The following is a 26,384-nucleotide window of genomic DNA, read 5'->3' on the forward strand; positions in this document are numbered from 1 at the left end:
GTTTTGCATAATAGCTTTTATTCATATTGTAGAACTTTTCTGTAGTTTTGTATAAATCACTTATTCATATTGAAAAACTCTTGTGTAGTTTATAAAGTTTTTCATTCATACATATTGTAAAACTCTTGTATAGTTTTGTATAGTTTTTCATTCATGTTGTAAAACTCTTGTAACAAAATCTAGTTTTGTGTACCTCTTATTCTTATTTAAGTATTAAATGCATAAAATAAACTACCTTTTGGTATATCTTTTTTATACTTAAAACAGTAATTAGGGCAAAGAAATTATGCCGAGTTGGCCACGCCCACCCAGTCACATGCCCACCTGGCCACATCCACCCAGTCACATGACCACCTGGTCATGACCACCCAGTCACATGACCACCAGGCCACACCCACAGAACCTGTTGTTAAATTATTTGAATCCCACCACTGGGAATAACAGTTTCTTTCAGGGTAATGATGATTTAAAGTTGACCAGCCAATGTAAGGCTGATGCAACTGTAAAGCTGATGAAATGTAAGGCTGATGCAATGAGAATGAATCAGCATTGGTATTGCCTGTTGTAGACTAGAAAGGGGTCCACAAAGGTTATTAGCCCTTTAAGAGGTGTTTATAAATTTCAGCCAGGAGAGGGCGTATTCTCTCTCCTTGTGTCCGGTAGTCATTGCAGAGTTCTCTGTGTAGAGTTAAGAAGTTTGATTGCTTGTAAGGTATTTGCCAACCACATATGTTTCTGTATATATCTTGTATATAAACCACTGTTAAATGTCTAAGTCTCTGTGTGCTGTGTTTTGCTCCTGGGTTGTCTCCTAAAAGTAGTCACGCTGCAAACACTCTGACAGGTTATGGGCCCAGTCCAGTGAGAAGGCCTGAGTGACTAGAGAGCCTAGAGAGAAGAGTAACCCAGTGGGAGCTTGCACCAGAGTAAGTGGTTTAAATCATGGTTAGTAGGCAACATGGCCTCCGTCGGCATAATGGGAGGAGGTTTCTTGGTGTCTCGGCTGAATGAGATGAACTACCTCTCCTGGAGTGTGAAGATGGAGATGTACCTACGGAGGGAGGAGTTGTGGATGATTGTTTCTGATTCACCAGCGGTCCTGGATGATGGGGACCAGAGGAAAAATGAAAAGGCATTAGCCAGCATAATTCTTGCCTTGGAAGACAGTCAGCTAATACATGTGAGCGGTCTCCAGTCTGTGAAAGAGTGCTGGGAGGCATTGCGCAGTGTGTATGTGAGAGACACTGCGGGCAGCAAAGTGTCCACAAAGGTTATTAGCCCTTTAAGAGGTGTTTATAAATTTCAGCCAGGAGAGGGCGTATTCTCTTTCCTTGTGTCTGGTAGTCATTGCAGAGTTCTCTGTGTAGAGTTAAGAAGAAGTTTGATTGCTTGTAAGGTATTTGCCAACCACATATGTTTCTGTATATATCTTGTATATAAACCACTGTTAAATGACTAAGTCTCTGTGTGCTGTTTTGCTCCTGGGTTGTCTCCTAAAAGTAGTCACGCTGCAAATGCTCTGACAGTTTCCTTTGTCCCATGCTCTAAAATGGGGATTTAAATCTCCCAAATTTTGAGAGTTACAGACAAGATTGATGATGATGATGTTATCCACAAAGCTTATTAGAAGTGAGCTGCTATATTATAGAAGAAAAAATAAGAAATGTGATCCCTACTGATGTTATGCAAACTATATACAAAAAGGGAGACATTCCTCCAGTGCAGAGGATGAAGCAACAAGTCTGTTGCAAACAAGCAAAGGAAGTACTCGGTCAAGGCTGGCTTTCAGTTTTTTCTGTCCTTTTATGGGCATTCAGTTGGAATTGGGCACTCAGCTGGAATCAACTCAACTCGTATGCCAGACATAAGTGAGTCAGGCAAGTTGGGTAGCTCTTTCCCACATCCTACTTAATGCTGGGCTATTATAAGCTGTTAAAAAGAGGGTGGTGGTTGTGTAAGGCTGAAAAGAAAAATGGGACTAAATGGGGGAAGTCAAAAAGGTGGGGACAGCAGCCATCAACCCCTCAGTGAAGTAATTATATTCCCCAGCTAACAGTTTTGTAGTGAATTCTCTCCCCCACTCCTTCCCTCCATAGTCACTACAGTTAAGGAGCAATGGAAGTCTACCAAACTTCCTGTTTTTTCAATCAGGACTCCAATTCTTTTTTATTCCAGAATAATTCTAAAATAGATGAGAATACTCAGGAATAAGCATTTTGACACCAGTATGCAAATTCTAATCTAGCATCTTGACAATCTTAAATTTCATTTAAAATGCAAGCCCGATTCTTAGTAATATGAAAAAAAATAATCCAAACTTAAAAAACAAGATTAAAGCAGTAATGATTTCCTGCAATTTATCCTAGCTCTAAGGAAAGCAAAAGAACTCAGCAAAGTATACACATACTGGACAAATTTTGATTAGTTACATAGGGTTACCTCCAATCTTTTCAAATTCAGAGTTTTTCCCAAAACAAAAAGAGGAACACAGTGCAGAATATCCACCCATATCTGGCCTCACCCAATACTGCACTGAGACCACACTAAAAATACTTTGACTAGCTAAGATTACTCATTTTCTAGGATAGTTATTGGACAATACAGAATTTCTAATTTATAAGTCAACTGATAAATGGCAGTGGTCCTGGCCATTCCTGAGCTTCTCAGGCCTGGAGCCGGTCAAAACGTTGTGGGGTCCAGCTCATGTCCCATCGCTCTGTACTCTTCCTCTGCTGGTGGCACTCATGGTCGGTTCCCTCGGCTTCCCCAGGAGAAGGTTACCCTGGAGGCCTTCTCTTCCCATTCTTCCATCTTCCCGATACCTATGAACCACCAGGGCTTTGGCTGGTCCCCCAGGGTTTCTGTCTCCTCTTCCAACCCAGGGTAGTCTCCCCCACTACTGGGTCTCGAAGTGGCTTCTTCTCATTTCTCCATCTCCTCCTGCTCACTCTCATGGATGGACATTCCATACACAGTCCCCACGGTTAGATGCAAGTCTCCGGGTGGAATGTTATTGCAGATGTGACTTAATGTCAGACCTGTCCCAACTTGGGTGTTTAGGAAGGAAAGACTCTCAAATCCATTTGTAGAGAAAAGGAATGCTTTTACTGAAGCCAAGTGGTTACAGCATAAGCAAAGCCAGATCTGAATATTCCCATGCAAACTCTGCTTTTCCCTTCTCTCACATCCTCCCCGCTTAGTCATCTGGTCAATGTCCAATAGTATTCAAATTAGGTGTTTTGGTAACAGTCCTAAAAGTTTTGTGCCTCTTTGGTGGGTGTTTGCATTCCGTTCTCATAGCTGTGTCCTTGGATCTCTCAACCATTGTTTCTAGTTGGCACTTCTGGTTCCTGCCATCCCCCTCCCAGCATTCTTCCCATTCCCCCTTCCTCCCTTTTATGGCAGGATATCATTGATGCAAAATGAAGCTAAAGCAGTGTGATGGCAGATCTGACACTTTGGTTTTGATCACATGAAGAGAAGCTTGGGTAATTTCACTGAGCTATACAATGCTCTTCCTCCAAGACACTGTTGGAAGGTAAAAGCCGCCATGACATACAGCATCTGTATGTGTTTGTTGATGGTGCTCTGAAGTGTTTTGCAGAGAGGGTTTTGGAAAGTTTGGAATGTAGAGATTGGTATGTGGAAGCAGAGGAGTGTTTAGAGAAAGGCAAGAGGGAGACAGGCATGATAAGCTTGTTGAGAGACTGGAGATTTGGTGGAGAAATGGAGAGGTGGAGAAGCAGAAAGGCTGAGAGCTTGAAGAGTGGAGAGATTGGAAAGGGGCAGGTGGAAGGTGAGACAGAGGAGAGGAGGTGGATGATTTATGACTGTGTGGCTTCCCTGGACTCCCCCTGGACTATCCTAGACTCCCCCTGGATCCCCTTGGATCTCAATGAACTGTCTTCTGTGTGCTGTAATCAGAGCTAAGCCCTGGTCTGAGAGCCCAAGAGCTGGCAGCTGCAGCTCTGAAAAGCACCTGGAAGCAGCCTGCGCCCAAATCATCTCACTAAAAATCTAAAACAGCAGTAGTACATTCTTGGTAAGTGCGTCTGTGATTGCGATTCTATTTTATTTTAGAATATCAGGCTTAGTTCAGTGCAATACTTGTTTTGCAGCCATCTTTCACGGTACTCTTTTCAAATTTGGTGTTGTGGCTCCGTTACCTGAGCCTGTGTCATCGGCAGGAGAGGACTCCGAGAGTGAAGGAGAGGAGTTAGCAAGGCCTCCCTCTCCAGGACCCTCCTCTTTGGCAATGCCTTCGGTGTCCGCCAAAGGGCAAGAGATAGGGCCGGGGCCAAGCACATCCACACAGCCACAGGTGGACAGTGATGAGAGTAATGAGTCTTGGCTGGATCCATGCCAGCGTCGCAGAGATAAGCACACGCAACAAAAGAAAAGATGTGCCCGAGATTAGGCTGAGTCACTGGACCACACCCCACAGGGTATAAAAGGGAGCGTGGTGGCCAGTCAAGCCTTGTGACGAATAAAGCTGAAAGCTTCCACGCCATTCTGCATTGCCGGACTTTTGCTATAGACTTTGCTGGATTATATTTGGACTTGATTTACTCTGTAATTATTGAAAATTTTACTTTGATGTACCAGAAGCGGAGAGAAGTTATCTCTTCCCTTCGTAAGTAATAAACTCTTGGCAGGCAGCCACTAGGTTGCTGCCAAGTTCCGTTATCATAAGGAAAAGGATTTTGTCGGCTGGTTTGGTTTTTAACTCTTGGACGTCTGTTGGTGTGTGTGCATGTGGGATGGGGACAGAACATTTGGATACTGTCCTATTTGTAAACAAATTACTAGTCTACATGAACAGATCGATTGCCTAGAGTCTCTAGTCTGTGCTCTTCAGGCAGAAATTAGGTGTCCAGCTCAGCCATTCTGTTCTATTGAGCTGCCCCGCTATCAGCCCCCTCTACCACAAAGATCCTGCAGGAGAAGGGCAGTACGGACAACTGTGGGATCTGGCAGGGTCAGAGCTGTGAACCACAAACAGAAAGCTTTCGCTGTGTCTCTGCATAACAGATACAGTACCCTTGCTGACCTTAATGGGGATACTAAGGCGGCAGGTCATGTCAGCTATGATGACAATAACTCAAATGAGCAAGGGATTGTGGTCCGAGACAAACTTGTTTTGGGTGGGGGAAGAATGTGAATCAGGTATTACATATCAGTCATGCAAGAAGAGCAAGGTATCCAAAAAGAGAAGCCACCTTCTGGTTGATGATTCAACTGTAAGGGATGTAAATTTAGGAAAGGATACGGAGGTTTTGAAAGAGGTCAGGTGTCTGCCAGGTGCTACTGCCAGCAGAGACAAGAGGTGTATTTTTAAGATAGTCAAGAATGCTACTAAGGACTGTGATGTTGATGCTATTGTACATCTTGGCACAAATTTATTTATTTATTTATTTATAATTTAATTTATATACCGCCCTTCTCCCAAAGGACTCGGGGCGGTGTACAGCCAATTAAAAACACAAGGTACAAACAACAGTTTTAAAATAGTTAAAAGTATTAAACAATTTTGGCCCGAATTTAAAACCCAAAATTTAAAACACCCAATTTAAAATCATTTACATAGATAGCCCTGCCTGGCGGAACAGCAGGGTCTTAAGGGCACAGCAAAACACACAGAGGTCGGAGATCTTGCGTATTTCCGGGGGCAGTTCGTTCCATAGGGCAGGAGCTCCCACAGAGAAGGCCCTTCCCCTGGGTGTTGCCAGCCAACATAACTTGGCCGATGGCACCCTGAGGAGTCCCTCTCTGTGGGAGCGAAATGGCTGGTGGGAGGCTATTGTTGGCAGAAGTCGGTCTCGAAGGTACCCGGGTCCTAAGCCATGGAGCGCTTTAAAGGTGGTAACCAACACCTTGAATCGCACACGGAAGATCACTGGGAGCCAGTGCAGCTCACGCAGGAGAGGTGTCACGTGGGCTTAACGAGTCGCGCCCATAACCGCCTGCGCGGCCGCATTCTGGACCAGTTGGAGCTTCCGAGTGCTCTTCAAGGGGAGCTCCATGTAGAGAGCATTACAGTAGTCCAGCCGGGAGGTGACAAGGGTGTGAGTGACCGTGCGTAAGGCGTCCCAGTCCAAAAAGGGCCGCAACTGACGGATCAGGCGAACCTGATATAAAGCCCCCCTGGCCATGGCCGTCATATGTTCTTCTAAAGACAGACGTGCATCCAGGAGGACACCCAGATTGCGAGCCCTCTCTGTGGGGGGTAAAGATTCACCCCCAAAAGTCAGCGATGGCACCAGCTGACTATATCGGGACGCCGAAAGCCACAGCCACTCGGTCTTGGAAGGGTTGAGTCTGAGCCTATTTCTCCCCATCCAGACCCGCACGGCCTCCAGGCAGCGGGACATCACATCAAGGGCATCATTGGGGTGGTCTGGGGTGGAGATGTACAGATGAGTGTCATCAGCGTACTGATGGACTCTCACCCCAAAACCACGGATGATCTCACCCAGCGGCTTCACATAAATGTTGAACAGAAGGGGCGAGAGGACTGACCTTCGCGGCACCCCCCACGCGACAAATGATCTGTCCCAAAAAGATGTACTTTCTGTGCAGAATGATTCCAGAGCTTGGGGCAGGAACTCAGTAGTATAGGTTGTAGGCTTATCTTTTCAGAGGTTTTAGAAGTATATACAGTAAGGAACAAAAAGGGAAAGGCCAGCGTGTAGCGGAGTTTAATGTGTGGCTAAAGGAGTGATGTAAAAGGGAAGGCTTTGGTTTTATTAATCATGATGTTTGCAGCTGGTCCAATGAAAAACCGTACAAAAGAGATGGTTTGCATCCATCAAAGAATGGGACTGAGTTACTTGGCATTAAATTCAGATTTTCTGTAGAAACATTTAAACTGAACAGCGGGGACACAGAATTGATACAGAACATTTCTGTTCCCAGCAATCTAAAACTAATAGGGTTATCAGTAGATGTAACATAGATGTAGATAAGAATATCAACCTTGCTGTCAAGCAAAATCAAGCGTTTAATAGTGAGTGTCATACCATGTGCACTAATCAAACAGGTGGTAATGAAGTAGGGGAACTCAGGCACAAAACAGGTTATGTAGAAAGTAAACACAGGGTCAGTCAAAAAGAACTCAAATGTCTATACACCAATGCAAAAAGTATGAGGAATAAACAGGGTGAACTAGAAATTCAAGTAAATGAAGGCAGATATGATGTTTTTGCCATTATGAAAACTTGGTGGGATGAAACCCACAACTGGAACATGCAACTAGAGGAATTTAAATTATTTAAAAGAAATAGACCAAATAAAAGAGGAGGTGGAGTTGCACTATATATAAGAAATAACTACATCTCTACAGAAATAGAGTAGAACAATGATGAAAACTGCCTTGAATGCATTTGGGTCAATATAAAATGGGGGAAAATGACATTGCCATAGGTGTATACTATAGGCCACCCAACCAAACAGAGGAAATAGATGAACTTTTTGCTAGTCAGTTAACTAAGGTATGTAGGAAGCACATCACAATATGGGGGACTTCAACTATCCTGACATCAACTGAGAGACAAACTCTGCACCAAGTGGAAGATCAAACAGGTTCCTGCAAAACCTAGCAGACAACTTTGTCACCCAAAAAGTAGAGAAGGGAACTAGGGGATCAGCCATATTGGACTTAATTCTCACTAACAGAGATGAAATGATAGAAGGTGTTGAAGCTACAGGAATCTTGGGGGGGGGGAGGAGTGATCATGCAATATTGGAATTCAGCATTATGCAAGCACAAGCAATAGAACAAAGTCAAACTAGAGTCTTGGACTTTAAGAGAGCTAATTTCAATAAACTGTTGGGATTTTTGGATGCTTAATTGGCTAGTGGGAGCTCGGAACTGTTTGAACTTCAAGAGACATCATAGGACTGCACAGCTGCAACAACATCTAGTGCAGCATAGCATGCCTTTTGGCTGCTCCTCTGATTACTTTGTGCAATCTTTGGAATGTTTTGTAATCTGGCCTGGGAAGGCTGTTCGGGGAACTTTGGGGCTGAAGGGGGAAATTGGGTGAGAGGTGAGTGTGTTGGTCCATCTCCCCTGGGTGAGAACTAGGGGGGGAGTGGCTCCCTGCTTGGTGGGTGAGAGCAACTGGGCAGGGTCTGTTTGTGCATTGAGTGAATATATTGTATGTTGGGTGATAAGGGGGTGCTGGATGTGACCCTTCTGCAGCAGTAAGGAAGGGGTGTTGTGAGTTTGAGGTTGCTGAGAGCAAGTGCCTATTGGGCTCAATTTGCCCCTGACAGTTTGTCAGTTGGAGGAGGTTCCCCTTTTTTAAGGAAGAGTGTGAGAGATGGAGGATGGAATGGTTTGTAGGGAAAGCAGAGGAGGGTGGTCTATTTCAGTGGTGTTGAGTAACAGGAGATACGGAAAGCAAATCACGGGGAATGCGACCTCTGTGTTTAGTACCAGTTTCGTGTTCTGCCCCCTGGTCTTAGGCTGCTGCTTTTAAATGTCAGATCAGCCTGCAATAAGGCTAGCCTTTGATTCTTGAAGAGAAGGCTGATCTGGCTTGTATAACCAAGACCTGGCTGGGTCCAGAGGGAAGTGTATGCACCAGAGGGAATGCACCATTCTCCGACACCATCCTTGCCCCGGAGCCACCGCCCACTCTCCCTTCGCCAGGCGGTGTGTCCTTACCTTTCTCCCACGGCTAGCTGCCAGGGAAGGCAAGTGCCCGAAAGTTACCAGAGCCACTCTCCTCCTTGAATGTGCCACCACCATTGCCGTCCTGGTCCATGCGCCGGCTGTGCAAGTGCACACCGTTTATTTCATTCATTCATCAGCAGCAGGTTGGGTGTGCACTTGCACTCCGGGGCAAGGCTGGTGTCGGGGAATGGAGCATTCCCCGACCCGGTTGAGGCAGGCGGCGGCTCCAGGGCCTTGGGGAATGGCACATCCCTGGGCCCCGGCCCCCGACCCAAGGCGACGGGCGAGTGAGCAGCGAGTGGGCGGCGGCTCCAGGGCAAGGCCTGAGTTGGGGAATGGTGCATTCCCCAACCCAGTTGAGGCAGGCAGCGAGCAGGCAGTGGCTCCGGGGCTTCGGTGCATGGCGCGTCCCTGGGCCCCGGCCCCCAACCCAAGGAGAAGGGCGAACGGGCGGCGGCTCCGGGACAAGGCCGGAGTCTCTTTCTGGACGCGTCGCTTCTGCCTGTTGGGCCACTTCCTGAAGCTCCTGAAGACTCTGCAGCCAGCTGCTTTGCTTTTTCCCTCTTTTTCCTCATGGGAGGCTTGCATGGTGGCACCAGCAGAAGCGCTGCGGGGAAGAGGCCCAACAAGCAGAAGCACTGCACCCAGAAAGAGAAGGGCAAGAGCGGCCAGTGGGCTGCAGAGGCGAAGGCAAGCTCTGGGGCGGCAGTGGCACTCCAGGAGAGAGGGCGGATGTCCCGAGGCTGCACATGCAGTGCCGCCACCACCGCCTCTCTTGGCCCCAGCGCATGCGTAGAGGCTCAAAAAACCAGGTTACTTCCTGGTTAAAACCAGGAAGTAATGACTTCTGGGTGGGTGGGCGGAGCCTCGAGCTGCCATCGCTACCGGTTCTCCGAACTACCGGCCATCATCACTACCGGATTGGCTGATCCAGTCCGAGCCGGGAGCATTTCACCCCTGAGTCTAGACCTCAGGGCCAGGGAGGGGGTGTGGCTGTTATGAAAGAATCTCTGGCAGCCTCCAGGGACACGGCTCCACAAGTGCCTGGCTGTGAGACCCTCAAGGGATCAGGTGGAATTGCTACTGCTGCTGTACCAGCCTCCCTGCTGCGTGGCAGCTTCCCTACCCGGGCTCTTGGACCTCACCCCGGGGCAGACAGTGGAGTTCCCCAGGTTTATAGATCTGGGGGACTTCAACCTGCCATCCCTGGGGGTGGGGCCAGAGGTAGCCTGAGATTTCATGGAAACCATGACTTCCATGGGCCTGTCCTAGGTTATCCAGGGCCTGACTAGGAATAGTGGTCACACACCCGATTTGGTGTTGTTGGAGCAGTGCCTATGTGACCTGGAATTGGTGGACTTGTCTTTGGTCCTCCTGTCATGGTCAGATCACAGACAGGTGGCAATGAGTTTCTCGAGAGCTGTACCCGCCCACAGGGAGGCACGACCTATTAGATTGGTCCGGCCCCATCGACTACTGGATCCAGATGGGTTCCAGAAGGAACTGGGGGTTATAACTGAAGCTCTGCTGCGCAGTCCACCTATGCTCTTAGTCACTGCTTGGAATACGAATGTGACTGAGGCTCTGGATAGGGTTGCGCCCATGCAACCTCTCCTCACCCATAGACCTCTCTTCCCTCCGTGGTATACAGAGGAACTGAGAGGGATGAAATGGATGAAGAGACGTCTAGAGCGCAGCTGGTAGAAAACAAGAGATGAACATGGGTAAGAGCTGCTATTAAGGCCTACCTCGTGGCGATTCATGCGGCAAAGTGTAAATACTTCTTCGCACTAATTGCATCTGCAGATAATCGACCAGCAACCCTCTTTAAGGTGAGCCGTCTCCTCCTAGCGAAGGAGGAGACTGAGGTCCATCTTACGGGGTGTGCTGAAGAATTTGCAGATTTTCTGAAAGATAAAATTGCTCGACTTTGTTCCATTACCATATTTACCGTATAAGACACACTTCCCCCCCCCTAAATTTCACTGAAAATTTCAGTGCATCTTTATACAGCGAATGTTGCGGCCGGGGGGAGGGGGATTGGTGTGGCGCTGATCAGCTGTTCAAGAATGGGCTGCGGTGGTGGTGGCAAACGTGCGGCAGCAGCAGCAAACGGGCCACGGCAAATGGGCCACGGCAAATGGGCTGTGCTGAACAGGCTGCGGCGGTGGCAAATGGGCCGCACCGGTGGTAAACGGGCAGCACCAAATGGGCCACGCCAGTGGCAAATGGGCCACGCCAAACAGGCTGTGCTGAACAGGCTGCGGAGGTGGTGAACAGGCCACGGCGGCGACAAATGGGCCGCACCGGCCCTAAACGGGCAGCAGCAAACGGCCCACACCAAACGGGCTGCGCCAAATGGGCTGTGCCTAACAGGCCATGGCAAACAGGCCACAGCAAATGGGCCGTGGCGGCAGCAAATGGGCTGGGGCAAATGGGCCGCGGTGGCCGTAAACGGGCTGGGGCAAATGGCACGTACGAAACAGGCTGCACCAAATGGGCTGTGCCAAACAGGCCGCGGCAAATGGGCCGCGCTGGCGAATGGGTGGCAGCGAATAGGCCGTGGCGGCGGCAAACAGTTGGTGGCGAACGGGTGGCGGTAGCAAATGGGTGGCAGCAAATGGGCCGCCGCGAATGGGTCGCGGCAAAAAGGCCTCTGGCTCCCAGCATCCATCCGGTATTCATCTGGCTGTTAATTTCCTTTCCTCTGGTAACATGGGAAAAGTAAGGCAGCTTTGTTTTTTAAGCAGTAAGCCATGTTCTATTTTTAAGATGTTGACTTAACTAAAATCTTTTAGCATGGTTTGGTAAGGCTAATTATATAAAGAATGCAACTGATAAAATACTGCAATTGGCAGGATGAGAACAAACAATTAAAAGCCTCACTTGACTTTGAAGTTCACTCTGCTGCTTAAGGCGCAGGTTCTCTGGAGTGTCAGCCACCATGGTGAAGGACTGCTTTGGATAATGTCTGCAAAAAAATAAAGATAATTAAGGAAACAGTACTATCTACTCCCCTTTCTAGGTTGTTTATTGCATTTTTGGTTTCTGAACAAGTTGTGGGCCTTCACAATTCTATCCATCACAGTAAGAGTATTTACAATTTATTACTGTTACTTTCAGTCCCTGAAAGATTACAAAAATAGTCAAAATTTAAATTTAAGGAGGAAAAAGATACATGGTTTTGTACAAACATTTTATTAATAGCTGTGGCTGGCTGGGAATGATAGGCTAACGTATTTAGATTTTAACATGTTAGGAAAAGCTGTGTTAAAACTTTGTCACCTCACCATTTATCAATCAATCAATCAATCTGTTCAACATTTATGTGAAGCCGCTGGGTGAGATCATCCGTGGCTTTGGGGTGAAGTACCACCAGTACGCTGATGACACCCAGCTGTACATCTCCACCCCTGGCCACCCCAACGATGCCCTTGAAGTAATGTCCCGGTGCCTGGAGGCTGTGCGGATCTGGATGGGGACAAACTGGCTCAAACTCAACCCTTCCAAGACTGAGTGGCTGTGGTTCCCGGCATCCCGATATAGTCAGATGACTCCATCTCTGACTATTGGGGGCGAGTCTTTGGCCCCCTTGGAGAGGGTTCGCAATCTGGGAGTCCTTCTGGATACACAGCTGTCCTTGGAGGAACATCTGACGGCTGTGGCCAGGGGGACTTTTTGTCAAGTTCGCCTGATACGCCAGTTGCGGCCCTTTCTTGATCGGGATTCCCTGCGCACAGTCACTCATGCCCTCGTCACCTCTCGCCTGGACTACTGCAATGCTCTCTACATGGGGCTCCCCTTGAGGGGCACCCGGAGGCTCCAACTGGTCCAGAATGCGGCCGCGCGGGTAGTTACGGAAGCCGCATGGCGCTCCCATATAACACCTCTCCTGCGTGAGCTGCACTGGCTCCCAGTGGTCTTCCAGGTGCGCTTCAAGGTGTTGGTTATCCCCTTTAAAGCGCTCCATGGCATAGGACCTAGATATCTTCGAGACCGCCTGCTGCTACCGACGGCCTCCCATCGACCTGTGCGCTCCCACAGAGAGGGCCTCCTCGGGGTGCCATCAGCCAAACAATGTAGGCTGGTGACCCCCAGGGGGAGGGCCTACTCTGTGGGGGCACCTACCCTCTGGAACCAACTGCCCCCAGAGATAAGGAGAATCCAAGACCTCGGTGCCTTCTGCCGTGCCCTTAAAACTTTCTTTTTTCAGCAAGCCGGGCTGGCTTAACACTTTTAAATGTTTTTAATTGGTTTGTCATTGGTTTTTTTTAATTACGGGGCCAAATTTATATATATCTTTTTAATAGTATTTTAATATTTGTAGTCTATGTTTTTATTTGGCTGTACAACGCCCTGAGTCCTCAGGGAGAAGGGCGGTATATAAATTTGATATAAAATAAAAAAAATAAAAATCATTCTCAGAATAAACCCAAGAATTCAACATTTCTAGCCTAATGTAATGTTGGACTAGAGACAGAAGCCATTAAATTTCCAGTTTTCAATATTCTGAACCAGAGGAGAGTAGATACATGTGGATGATTTTCAGGAACTCCTGTTTCATTAAAGTTGCTTCTAGGCTTCTAGATTAATCTCAAACTTTATAATAAATATTAACCCTACACACTTAAATACAGTAATCATGTTGTTCCATTATTATATTTTTCATCAAAAATTCAGCTCTCATAAAATCTCATTCCTTATCATCGAAGTCACACATGTACTGTACATTTTGTTCCACTGCTCTGCAAACAGCCTTGTGTTTTTGTGTAAAGGATTCAATTTTCACAGATGTAGAAGATTTCAATCTGCTAATAAATTAAGCAGGGGCATGGTGGCCTAGCACTTAAGATGCTGGGCTTGTCGACTAGAAGGTTGGCAGGCAGTTCAAGACCCAAGCAGTGTATGATGGGGTGAGCACACGTTCTTGCCCCAGCTCACCTAGACGTTTGAAAGCATGCAAATGCAAGTAGATATAAATAGGTACTACTTTGATGGGAAAACAGCATTCCATGTACCTTGGTGTATACTCATGCCAGCCACATGACCACGGAAGTGTCTTCAGACAACACTGGCTCCCTCAGCTAGGAAATGGAAATGAGCAACACCCCCTAGAGCCAGACACGACAGGGGAAACCTTTACGTTTTAATAAAGTAAGCAACTAGAAGAATTCTGCATGAGAGCATGTTATGTATGGCTTGATTTCTACATACATACATACATACACACACACACACACAAAATCTTCCTTTGCATTTTAATCTGATTTATATCCTTTCTTTTAAAGTGATATTCAAGATTTATTAGCTTTTAACATTCCTAAACTGATAAACAAGCTAGAGACTAGCTCCTGATAAGAAAAGTTTGTTAGTACAAATTGGGGTCTGGCTTATCTCTTTTGTGAACCCTAAACAACCTTTCTCCTTACATTTTATTCCCCTTCAGACCTCATTTTAATAAACATGTATGCTATTATCCTGTCCAATCAACTTTCCTCTTTCAGATTTCTTTGTTAACTATAAAAGGGGATGTGAACTAAAGATTGGGGTTCCCTCTTTTGTCTGAATATTCTGATAAATTGTAATAAAATGATCTTTCTGTCTCGTTTTGTCTCATTGGAAAATATGCACACCGAGACACGAGCCTGAAAAAGCCATATTTGGCTCCCACAGATTCTTAGCTCTATTATTCTCCACAATCTTTTGTGGAAACTCCTTGATGGCTGGCTGGGGAATTCTGGGAGTTAAAGTCCATATATCTTTCAGCTGAGAGACACTGATCTACCCCTTGGGTTCTATCTAGTGTGGTAAATCCCTGCTTCTATGGATCTGTTGCTTAGTGCCTGTTCTTGTGCTGTTATGATCAGTGATCAGTGCTGCCTTTTACACACACACACACCAGACTAGCCAAACCCAAATCCTGCAACCGTTCTTCATGTTTTTTGTCTCCAGGCCTTTAATCATCTTAGTTGCTCTTCTTTGCAGTTTTTCCAAAGTCTCAACATCTTTTGTGTAATGTGGTGACCAAAACTGGATGCAGTATTCCAGGTGTGGTCTTACTAAGGTTTTATAAAGCGGTACTAATACTTCATGTGATTTTGATTCTATGACTCTGTTTATACAACCAAGAATTGTATTAGCTTTTTTGGCAGCTGCCGTACACTGCTGGCTCATATTTAAGTGATAGTCCACTAGGACTCCAAGGTCCGTCTCACAGTTACTGGTTTTGAGCCAGGTTTTGCCTAATCTGTACTTGTGTCTTTGGTTTTTCCTACCCAGATGTAAAACCTTGCTTTTTAAATTTCATTTTGTTGGATAGGGCCCATTGTTCAAGTCTGTCAAGATCTTTTTGGATCCTGAGCTTGTCTTCTGGGGTGTTGGCTATTCCTGTCAGCTTAGTGTCATCTGCAAATTTGATGAGTTCCCCTTCTATTCCCTCATCTAAGTCATTTATGAAGATATTGAAGAGTACTGGGCCTAAGATGGAACCTTGTGGTAGCCCACTGCTTACTTTTTCCTCCATGTAGATGTAGTACCATTAAGGACTACTGTCATCCCTAGCGCAGCTGCTGCTTCGGGGCCACCATTCCGGCAGGCGGAACAGCCACTCGCCAGATGCCCGTTTCATTTCCCCAGCCCGGCTACTACCTCTTGATGCCGCCCAGGTCCGCTCTGCCTGGAGCGCTCCAGACGCTGCGCCATCGCAGCCAAACTGCCGCTCCGCAGAACAGTTGAGAGGTGCTCTGCCGAGCACCACCCGATGAAGTAATCAGGTGGCCGGCAGCCCTCTCACACCTCTCAAACACAAACTGCTTTGCTTTTTGCTTTGCTGTTTTTGCTTTGCTTTGCTATTGAAGGCTGGGCTGAAGGAAACGAAAGAAGACAGCCTGAGCTCGAGAGGAGAGGGCCCAGGGGTGATTGTGGCTTGCTGCCAAAACCTCAATGCACAGCTGAGGTGTAGCCAGGATGTGGGCAGGTATCCGGTGGGTGGATTAGGAGTGTGTGGGAGGGGTGGAGCTGGTAATTAAGATAATTGTTCACATGGCTTACATAAGGTGGTGGGGAGCACGGAGCGATAGCTGTAACAATATTTCCTTTTTCTTGTTAATGGATGTCAGTCTGTACTGAGACAGAGATAAAGAACCTTCCAATCATCATCATCGTTTGGAGTCTGTTATTTCGGAACCTGACAACTACTCGTTGAATACGGTTTGTCAGCCAGTTACAAATCCACCTGGTGGTAATGTTGTCTATCCCACATTTTTCTTGCTTACTAAGAAGTAGTTTGTGGTCTACTTTGTCAAATGCCTTGCTGAAGTGTAAGTATACTATGTCCATAGCATTTCGCTGGTCTACTAATTTAGTCACTTTGTGAAATAATGAAATAAGATTGGTTTGGCATGATCTGTAAAACCATGCTGGGTTTTAGTTATAACTTTTTGTTTCTAGATCTTTGCAGATCTGTTTATTTATTATTTTTTCCAGTATCTTCCCAGGTACTGATGTTACATGGCTGCCAAGTGCTCCGCTAAGAAAAAAATGTCAGGAAACTCCTGAAGGCCAACCTAGAGAGCTTGCAAAGTCAGGTGGTCTTAATGGCAGGCCAGGCTCAACAGCCTCGAATTACCCCGAGTCGGCATTTGGTAGTGGCTGTGATATTAACCCTTCCCAGCAAGACAGACATTCAAACATATTGTCAGGTTCTGGACAGAGAGTAAGGACGCCAAACACAAATGCTGGTTTGAAACCTGTTTATCCACGCCAGCACAAACTGACAATCACAATAAAGCAATCCAGTGAAAATCTTGTTAGAGCTACTTTCTCCGTGCTCCCCACCACCTTTTAAGCATTGGTAGCCGCCCCACCCACACATGTGATCCCAGCCCATGTGACTCCGGAAGTGCCTGGCACTCGCCTCCCAGCAGGGTGCGGCGCTGCAATTCTGCTCCTCCGCGGATCAGCTGTGGTTGCATCATTGCCAGCGCCCAGCCTGCTTCTCAGCTGTTTGTACCGGCAATGCTGTCGGATGTGCAGGCTGTCTCATCCTGGCCGTGTGTACTACTGAGGTTGCTCGCAGCTGTTCTGGGTAAATAGGTGTGGAGTAGCGGGCTGTCATGCTTTGTGTCACGGTTCCCATCACGTCCCCTGCCGGCATGGCAGCCCTGGGCCGCCAGGCACACTGGAGCTGACATGCAGCCCCCCTACCACGGAGACAGCACCTGAAACACAAAGACTACGGTGAGTGGACCATAGGCAGAGGGCCCTCCCCCCCCAGTTTAGCCGGATACCTCCAGTGGAACCTGGTCACCAGGTGAGGGGCCCTTACGTCTTTGCTAGGTACCCACAACACCTCTGAGAGGGGATATCCCTTCCATAATATAAGGTATCGCAGCCATCCCCTATGCCACCAGGTGTCTAGTATCTCCACCTCGTAAAGTTGGTCCCCCCCACCGTGATGGGTGGTGGTGGCTGAGTAGGAAGCCCTCTGATCTGGGATGTTTGGGCTGGATGGATTAGGCTGCAGTGGAAGACCGGGTGGGTTTTACCCAACAGTTGGGGTAGGCAGAGTTGTACTGTAACAGGGTTAATAACCGTCATGATGGGGAACGGTCCAATGAATTTCGGGCCTAGTTTCTTACAGGGCATGTTCAATTTTAGGTATTTGGTGGATAGGTATACTTGCTGTCCTATATGGAAAGGGGGTTGTAATCTCAGTCTTTTGTCAGCTTGCTGTTTCTACTCCTTGGCTGACTGCCCTAACACCTCTTTTACCACTGGCCACACCTGTTGCGTCTGTGCTACCCAACCCTGGACTCCCAAGTCCTCTGGGAGCACCTGGGGACACTCAGGTATTGGGACAAACTCCCTTCCAGTAGCCACCTGGAAAGGGGTAAAACCCATACTGCTGTGAACTGCATTATTATATGCTACTTCAGCAAAGGGGAGTAGGTTAGCCCAATCGGTTTGCTGTTGTTTAACGTAGCAGTGCAAATAACGCTCCATCGCGTTCGCTCTTTTGGCAGCTCCATTGGTAGCAGGGTAGAATGCTGAACTAAGGCCCTGCGATGACCCTACTCTGGCCAAGAACTCCTGCCAGAATCTGGTGGTGAACTGTACCCCCCGATCGGATATTATCCTCTGGGGAACGCCATGGAGTCGATATATGTGGACTATAAACAGTTTCACCAGCTTTCTGGCAGAGGGAAGGCCAGAGCAGGCAACGAAATGAGCCTGCTTTGAGAAGAGATCTATAACAGCTCAGATAACTTTATGGCCCTGGCTTTTTGGTAGATCTACAATAAAATCCATGGCTATTTGTTCCCATGGACAAACAGCGGCTGCCACTGTCTGTAAGAGGCCAGAAAGTTTTCCGGGTCGAGTCTTCATGGTGGTGCACACGACACAGCTCCGCACGTACTCCTCTATTTCCTTTTTCATACGAGGCCACCAGAACTGTTGATTAGTTAAATGCAGAGTCTTAAGGAACCCGAAATGGCCGGGCGAGCGGTTGTCTTGTCAGCGACGAAGCACGTCTAATCGGACAGCCTGTGGCAAGTACAGCTTGGATCCCTTCTAACCAAAGCCGTCTCTCTGGGTAAGCAGAGACCAGTTTTCCTGGAACCACTTGTCTGTAGGGAGTGTGGCCTGAATGGCCTGAGGTATGGCCCCCGCCCATGTGTTCGGTTGGGATGCTGGAAGCGTCTGTTGAACTGCTAGTGTTCGTGGCTGCGTTGTTGGTATGATAGCCTGCACTATCTCCTCCCGAGCGCTATCATACTGGGGTTTCCTGGACAGGGCGTCTGCCAGGAAGTTCTTTCCCCGTTAGGTATTTCAATTGGAAGTTAAACCTTCTAAAATACAATGCCCATCACACTTGTTTTGGTGATAGTCGCTGTGGGGTTTGGAGGGCCTACAGGTTCTTGTGGTCCGTCCATACCTCAAATGGCAACTCCCCAACCCTTCCAGTAGGTGTTGCCATGTCAACAGGGCCCACCGAACCACAAATGCTTCCTTTTCCCATATGGGCCAGTTACATTCGGTTTCAGTCAGCTTCCACGATGTATAAGCACACTGTCAGCTTTGGAAGCCATATTAGGTTGGAAGCTTCCATGATGCCACCTTCTCATGTGTGGGAAAGTAGGAGGGGGGATTTAATTGAGGGGTTGTCTTTAGACATAATAGCATTCTTCCTGTTGGTCAAGGTCAGGCTGATCCTGCATCTGGAGAAGGAGTGGTCGGAGTGATGTCTCAAGATGGGACAGATGGTGATTGGAGCATGTGATCGACTGAGGAGTGTGGGGATGGTTTGGGGGGTTTTGATTTACTGAGGGAAAACCCGGACCTCTCAGATTCGGGTTTTCCCAGATGTGCCAGTTTACCTATTCTAGTAAATAGCCTTGGTACTACAGTGGTTTAAAGCACCCTGTTATTAACACAGCTGCCTGCAATTTACTGCTGGTTCGAATCTCTCCAAGGCTCAAGGTTGACTCAGCCTTCCATCCTTTCTAAGGTAGGTTAAATGAGGACCCAGTTTGTGGGGGCAATAAGCTGACTTTGTATAAATATACAAAAGTATGAAGGCTATTGCTTAACGCACTGTAAGCCGCCCTGAGTCTCCGGAGAAGGGCGGCATATAAATCAAATTAAAAAAAAAAAAATAGAACTTTGAAAAATGCTTGCTTCAGAGTTTTTACTTGGAGTTAGGGTTTTTTTCTGGAATGCTGACACACACAGTTGTAAGGCCCCCTCCCCGTTCGCCTGTAGGAGGACTGCTGCCACAACCACATCACTGGCATCCGCTTGGACCACGAAAGGTTTAGCCAGATCTGGGTGTTGAAGCACCAGTTCCCTTGCAAACAGGGTTTTTAGGAGCTCAAACGCTTGCTGACACTTAAGTATCCATGGCACCAGGCACCCCGGATGTGGCTTCTTAGTCAGGTGCTTAATTTTTAAGAGATCGGTAAGCAGTAGGCCTACTCGGGCAAAAGATGGGATGAACTGGTGATAAAAGTTGGTGAAACCCAAGAAACTTTGTAGTTGTTTTCGTGTTTTGGGTGCCTGCCAGTCAAACACCGCTTTGACCTTCGCGAGGTCCATCTCCACCCCCTTTGGTGAGATCTGAAACCCTAGGTAGTCCAATTGTGACTTGTGGAACTTACACTTGGACAGTTTAACATACAGGTGTATGTTACAGAACTTACCTTTGTGAGCCCTGTGGTCTGGAACTGGAAGGTAAGGTCAACGACGGGGGAGGGAAATCCACACCAGACCTGTTGCACTCAGCCGAAGGGCCACCTTGTGTGAGGGTGGACACGGCGAGGCTCAGCTGTCTTTTGGGCCTGCCTCTCAGCTTCCACAGGGCCTCCAGGCACCTGCCGCCCACTTGCCCTCACCCCGACGCAGGGGGATGTCAACCCTAATTGGCTGGGGTCAACCCTAGCTTTGCTGTCCATTGGAGCTAGGAATCTCAAATAAGGCCGAGAATGAATGTTTGTGTTGTAGCCAGCCTGAGCGCTAGATCGGCCCCCTGTGCACTCCTCGTCTCTTGAGGAGCCCGGCTGAGGTCTCGCTCGCCAATCACCTGGACTCCCAGTGACAAGATGGGGTCCTTCAGGCACTTAGCTTGGCTGCTTGTTTAGTAGCTCCAGCGGCTGCAATACAAATGTTCATTCTCAGCCGTATTTGAGATTCCTAGCTGCAATGGACAGCAAAGCTAGGGCTGACCACAGCCGCTTCTCTCTGCCACAGCACTTTCCAGATGCGGCTTACAGCTCCAAGCCTAAAGCGGCAGGAGGCAACAGCTGCCTTGAGTCTTCAAGTTTCAAGCGACAAGAGATGTGTTACTTTTGGAAAGACCGCGGGATTGCCCCGCCTCCCCGCTGGTCTTTGGCATGCAGAGAAAGGGGGGGAAAGAGAGAGAGAGAGACTTGTTTGATTGCAAGCTCCTTGGGGCTGAGAAGAATTGATGCAAAGCTGAATTTCCTGAAATGGACCACTAGACTCATAAACAACTTAAAAAACAATCTAATAAAAAGAAAAGTCAACCAAAAGAGCAACATGCAAACAAAAGCAAATAAAATACCCCAGGAGCAAAACAAATTAAAGTTTAATTTGTGTGAATTGTTTAATGGACTGCTAAATTGGCCATGCCCACCCAGTCACATGACCACCTAGCCCCACCCACCCAGCCAGTCCAGCCCCCCAACAGTCTGAGGGACCATGAATTGGCCCCGTTTAAAAAATTTGAGGACCCCTGAGATAGAAGTTCATACCGACAACCAGAACCTGGAACATTTGAAAATTGCTTGGAAACTAAACCAATGCCAGATTCGGTGGTAGCTGTTCTTTGCCTGGTTTGACTTTCAGGTCACCTACACCCCTAGGGGTCGGAACCAGAGGGCCAACGCCCTCTCCCAAAATCCCAAGTATACCTGCGCTGAAGATAACGTGCTGCCCCGGACCACGATTCCGAGAAATTCACATCAACCCAGACATCAGTGGACAAGAAGATCCGAACGCAGTGACAGCAAGACCCCTTTGTGATTGCCCACAGAGCTAAGTTGGACCAGTTACCAGCAGGCAAAACCCAGCCCCTGATCATGGTCAGAAGACTTACTCCACTTCCAAGGATGCAGAGGCCATAAGGGAACATCTCCAAGGATTTCATCACAGGCCTCCCAAAGTCTCAAGGGGCCATGACAATTCTCATGGTGGTGGATATACTATCAAAAATGGCTCATTTCATCCCATGTGATGGACTCCCCATGGAACGAAAAACGGCCCAGCTGTTTATACAACATGTATTTCCACTCCATGGCCTCCCTGAATGGGTCGTGAGACACTGTGGAGTACAGTTCATGGCTTGGTTCTGGTGGGCATTCGTAGGCCTTCTGGAGGTACAAGTGTGCCTCTCTTCAACACATCACCCGGAGATGGATGGAGGCATGGAATGAATGATTGTGGTACTAGAACAATATTTGCTCTGTTTCACCAATTTCCAACAGGACAACTGGGTGGACTTGCTCGTATTAGCAGAATTTGCATACAATAATGCACAACACATGTACATGCAAATGTCCCCATTCCTGGCAAATTACCGTTACCACCCGTGTGTCAAGACTGAACCACTTTGCTTCATTCAAACCTTAACACTATTCAACTTGCCAATGAACTAGGGGTAGGGAAGGGTGGCATGGAATGCTGAGAATATGTGCATGAACCGTGAGAGCCTGGCAACCATCAAGGTCACAACGGCAGGTGCCTGAGAAGGAGGTGGACTGTTCCCATAACAAAAGGATGTCTCATGATTGGACAATGTGATCACCCAGGGTTTGGAAGAAAGGGAAACTATTCTTTAATTAGACAAGCATTTGCATGGGAAAACCAGAGCTGTTTTTGATTCTTCAGTACCAAAATGGTGTATCCAATAAAGTTTTACTTTTGGGAATTCAAAGCTCCTGAGAGTGTTTTCTTGTTTTGGGTGCACTAGTCGGACAGTTGACAACGTGTCTATTTCCCCTGACCGCATCGGACTTTCTGGTGCCAGCTGCCACAGTCTTTCTTCAGGAACTCAAGGCCTTGCATCAGGTTCTAAAAGACAAACTGGACAAGGCCAAAGAGGACTATAAGAAATTCGTGGACCGGCACTGACATTCTGTTCCATCCCTGAAAGTTGGCGATTTGGTCTGGCTGTCCACTAGGCATCTTCCATCAATGTGCCCCTCCAAGAAACTGGACCACCAGTTTTTTAGGCCCTTTCTGGTGGAGGTGGTCATCAACCCAGTGACATACAAATTGATCTTGCCTGCCTGATTTTGGGTGCACCCTGTCTTCCATCACTCACTCCTGGTACCTGCAGCTCCCGTCAGTCCTCATCGGCCCATGGCCTCCCACACCTGTCTTGGTGCAAGAACAGACTGAATACGAGGTGGCACACATTGTGGATTCTCACTGCCGATGGGGACGCCTGCAGTATCTTATAGACTGGAAAGGTTATGGTCTCGAGGACATGTCCTGGGAAGAGGCAGAGACTGTACCCACAGAAGCCTGGTCCACAGGGATCCAGAGGGACAGGCCATGCTGGTGAGGGTAGTTTGATGGCCTCCCAGGATGCTAGCTCGGAGAAGGAGAGAGGGCTCTGGGGACTTTAGAGGGGGGGTGGAGGAGCGCTGAGAAGTTGCCGAGGGCTCAAATCCAGTAGTGAGAGAGGCCAGGATCAGTGGAGAGATTGCCGAAGGGGCAACTGGACAAACAGACAGCTGATGGAGAAAAAGGGGAGGCACAGCTGTAGCTGGAGAGCAGAGGCCCTGCAGGAAAAGCAGGGGGACAGGACAGATGCAATCCTGGGAACCTCGGGAAGTGGAGGGAGCAATCACCCAGACAAGCAGCCACCTGCCCAAGCAGAAGTGCAGAAGTGCCTGGGGAGGCACAGCAGCAGTGTGTCAACTTGGATGAGGAACACCTGCCACCCCCACCTGATCCACGGATGAGAAGAATGGAGTGTCGCGAGGCACAGCAGAGGTCGGAGAGGCTAGTCATAAGAAAGTAGCTTCGCCCCTCCTAATGAGAAACACTGGTGTGGGATTGATTTAGGGGGGTATAGTGTGGTGGTTGGTTGTCAGAGACAACCGTTTGCAATTCCATGTTTGTGTGCGCTCTGGACTGCCTTGAAACTCTTGACTTCTTCATTCCTTGACTTCTTGGACTTCATGCTGACTTCTCCATGTGTTTGGCCTATGTACTGGTACTGACTTCTTTGTGTCGTGATCCCTTGGGCTTTGTGTTGACCTCATGATGCTTTGGACACCCCAGACTTGGGTGGACTTTGTTGTGCTGTTAACTGCCTCGTGACCTGGACTAATCATTGACTTTGTTGGGTTGGACTCTATTGGCTTGGTTGGGAACAGATCCCTAGGGAATGACAAAAGGTGCTTGATGGAGTTAAATAAACCAGTGAAAACCCATGTGTATGCATGTGGACTGGGACAGGACAGCAAGCCTCTTTATTGCTTAGTGTAGGAGATGACAAGGCTAAACCCAAGAGAGGGGTCAAACATGTCATCAGTCATGAGTCCTTGTGCACTCATTCCCTTTGACCATTAGTAGCTCAGAGTTTGTAGAAAGCTTAAGCTTCCAATAAATTTTTATACTCATTTGAACTGCCTGAATCTCCTGATTTCCCCGGTGCTTGACACTTAGATCCCACAAGTGCCTGTCATTTTCTGAGCTGGAGCTTCCACGATTGCATTGCACAGCCACAAACCACTTCATTGCTAGGCTTCATGGGCCACTGGGCTGAAGCAGTTTGCAGCTGCACAGCACAATCGCCGAAGTGCCGACACAGAAAACGATCTCTCACAAAACTTTCTGCTCCCTACTGCTGACTAAAATTTCCCTTGCTGTACTTCCTTATACTTGGTTCTTCCATTACTTTCCAAAGCATGTTTAAAGATGTTCATCTTGTAGTCCTTCTTCCTTCTGTGGATACCACTTTGTTTCTCTCAGTTGTTCCTCAGTCTGGAAACTTCTCTCAAAGTTTTTCCACAAGATTATTGCTCAGGAACTATTCTTGAATCTTTGTTTTTAGAGAATCTACAAACTCTCCTTGCTATTCTTTCACAAACATGTTACCCAAACTTGCCAGTATTTATCTCTGGCAAAGGACACATTATGCTGATGTCACTGTCACGTAATATATTATTGCTATTAATTTCACATTTATCACCAACAAAAAAAGGCTTAACACAGTCCATTATAGAGATTTGGAAAATTAAAAATGCACTACAGAGGACTAAGAATGCTCCAGATGCAATATTTAGTCAGCTTCTTCATGTTACTTATCTGCAAAGGGAGTTTAAGATGTCAAATCAAAATCTATATAGTTCCTTATAAAATACTTTTGAACTGTGCATCTCTAGAATTATGAGGGCAAAGCTTTGAAAAGCATACTTACACATTGCAGTATGGCTTCTTCTCATAGCCCTTGTAGTTTTTCATGTTGAGGGTCATCTTGCAGACTTCACAATGGAAACATGCTTTATGCCAGTACTAGGGAAATATAAGAAACAACCATTAGTTCACTACAGTACATTGCTAGTGGGTTAATTCCTCCTAGCTAAAACATTTATATTCAAAGACAACAATCATTCATGATTCTAGTAGGAATAATTAAGGGAATTCTAATACAGAACTACTTCTGGAATAATCCACTATACCAGTCATACATTCCTGAAGGATTTTTTAGATAGATGCTCACTGTAAGAACTTTTCATTGCTCAAATGTTAACACAAACCAAACCAGGACAAACAAGACTTTATATTTAGTTAGTGAAAACAGGAAGTTTTAAAATAACTAGCTTGTAACTACTAATATGTCTTAACTCTAACAGACTTGTATTACACTGAAATACAGAAACATTAAGTATTTATATACATTTGACTAAATAAATTTACTATCTGACTAAAGACCAACTCCCAAACCTGCCAAAGAGGAAGTTATGTTATGTGTTCTTACTACAGAAATGCTAGCATCTCTAAGTGGAAGATTTTATGTCTTCTGAAATAGGAACAGAAATTTCTGAACTGAGAATAAGCACTGGTTGTCACCTGCAACTATTCTGACAGTGTGAAGAACATATACAGGTAGTCCTTAACTTATGACCATTTAACAACAATTCAAAGTTATGACAGCTTCGGGAAAAGTCTCATATATCGTGTTTCCCTGAAAATAAGACCCAACAGGAAAATAAGCCCAAAAATAAGCCCCAGTTAAGATTGTCAGCCAGACGGATGCATTTAGTACCGCATTTCCCCAAAAATAGCACATCACCTGAAAATAAGCCCTGATGCGTCTTTTGGAGCAAAAATGAATATAAGACCCAGTCTTATTTTCGGGGAAACACAGTATGACCTGTCCTCAATGTTACTCCCATCGCACCAATTCAGCAGTCATGTGGATTGTGATTTGGGCGCTTGACAACTGGTTCACATTTACAGCTGGTTGCAGCACTCTGAGGTTACATGGTCGTGATTTGCACCCTTCCCAACCGGTTTCTGTGTCAGCTTTGGAAGCCATATTAACACCGGAAGCTTCCATGCTGCCACCTTCTTGTTCTTGGGAAATTAGGAGGGGGGATTTAGTAGAGGGAATGTAGTTCAGACATAATAGCATTCTTCTTTTTGGTCAAGGTCATGGTATTCCTGCATCTGGAGGAGGAGTGATTGAAGTGGTGTCTCAAGTTGGGACAGATGGTGATTGGACCATGTGATGGACTGATGGGTGCAGGGGCCGGATTTGGTTTTTTGATTTACTGAGGGAAAACCTGGAACTCTCAGATTCGGGTTTTCCCAGATGTGCTAGAATACCTACTCTAATAAATGGGAACTTTGAGAAAATGCCTGTCTCGGAGTTTTTAATTGGAGTTGGGTTCTTCTGGAATGCTGACATTCTGACAGGCAACATCAATTGAGGAAACTGGATTCACTTAACAAACATATGTTTCTCTTAACAACCATGGTAAAAAAAAAGTCATAAAATTGGGTCCGGTCATGTGATAACTCATTTAATGACAGCACTGAGTTATGATAGAAATTCCAGTCTCAATTGTGGCCATAAGTTGAGGACTACCTGTATTCAAAGTCAGAAGATGAACTGGAGAGCTCATGTATTAAAATAATATTGTTTGCTTAACTGCCTAACTTGAAA

The 26,384-nt window shown here is 46.9% G+C and overlaps 1 protein-coding gene across 1 annotated transcript in view; it reads right to left on the reverse strand.

Annotated features, from left to right (window-relative positions):
* LASP1 (LIM and SH3 protein 1) overlaps nucleotides 1–26,384 on the reverse strand; it is a 375,357-nt gene that overhangs the window by 188,160 nt on the left and 160,813 nt on the right. The window contains exons 2-3 of the mRNA XM_070944361.1: nucleotides 24,633–24,727; nucleotides 11,567–11,651 (exon numbers count right to left, since the gene is read on the reverse strand). Coding sequence (XP_070800462.1) covers nucleotides 11,567–11,651; nucleotides 24,633–24,727 — 180 coding nt within the window. The remainder of the gene's footprint in view (nucleotides 1–11,566; nucleotides 11,652–24,632; nucleotides 24,728–26,384) is intronic.

This window comes from Pituophis catenifer, unplaced genomic scaffold, assembly GCF_029215685.1.
Source record: "Pituophis catenifer annectens isolate HBS135680 unplaced genomic scaffold, rPitCat1.0.hap2 SCAF_5, whole genome shotgun sequence".
In the NCBI taxonomy this organism is placed as follows: domain Eukaryota; kingdom Metazoa; phylum Chordata; class Lepidosauria; order Squamata; family Colubridae; genus Pituophis; species Pituophis catenifer.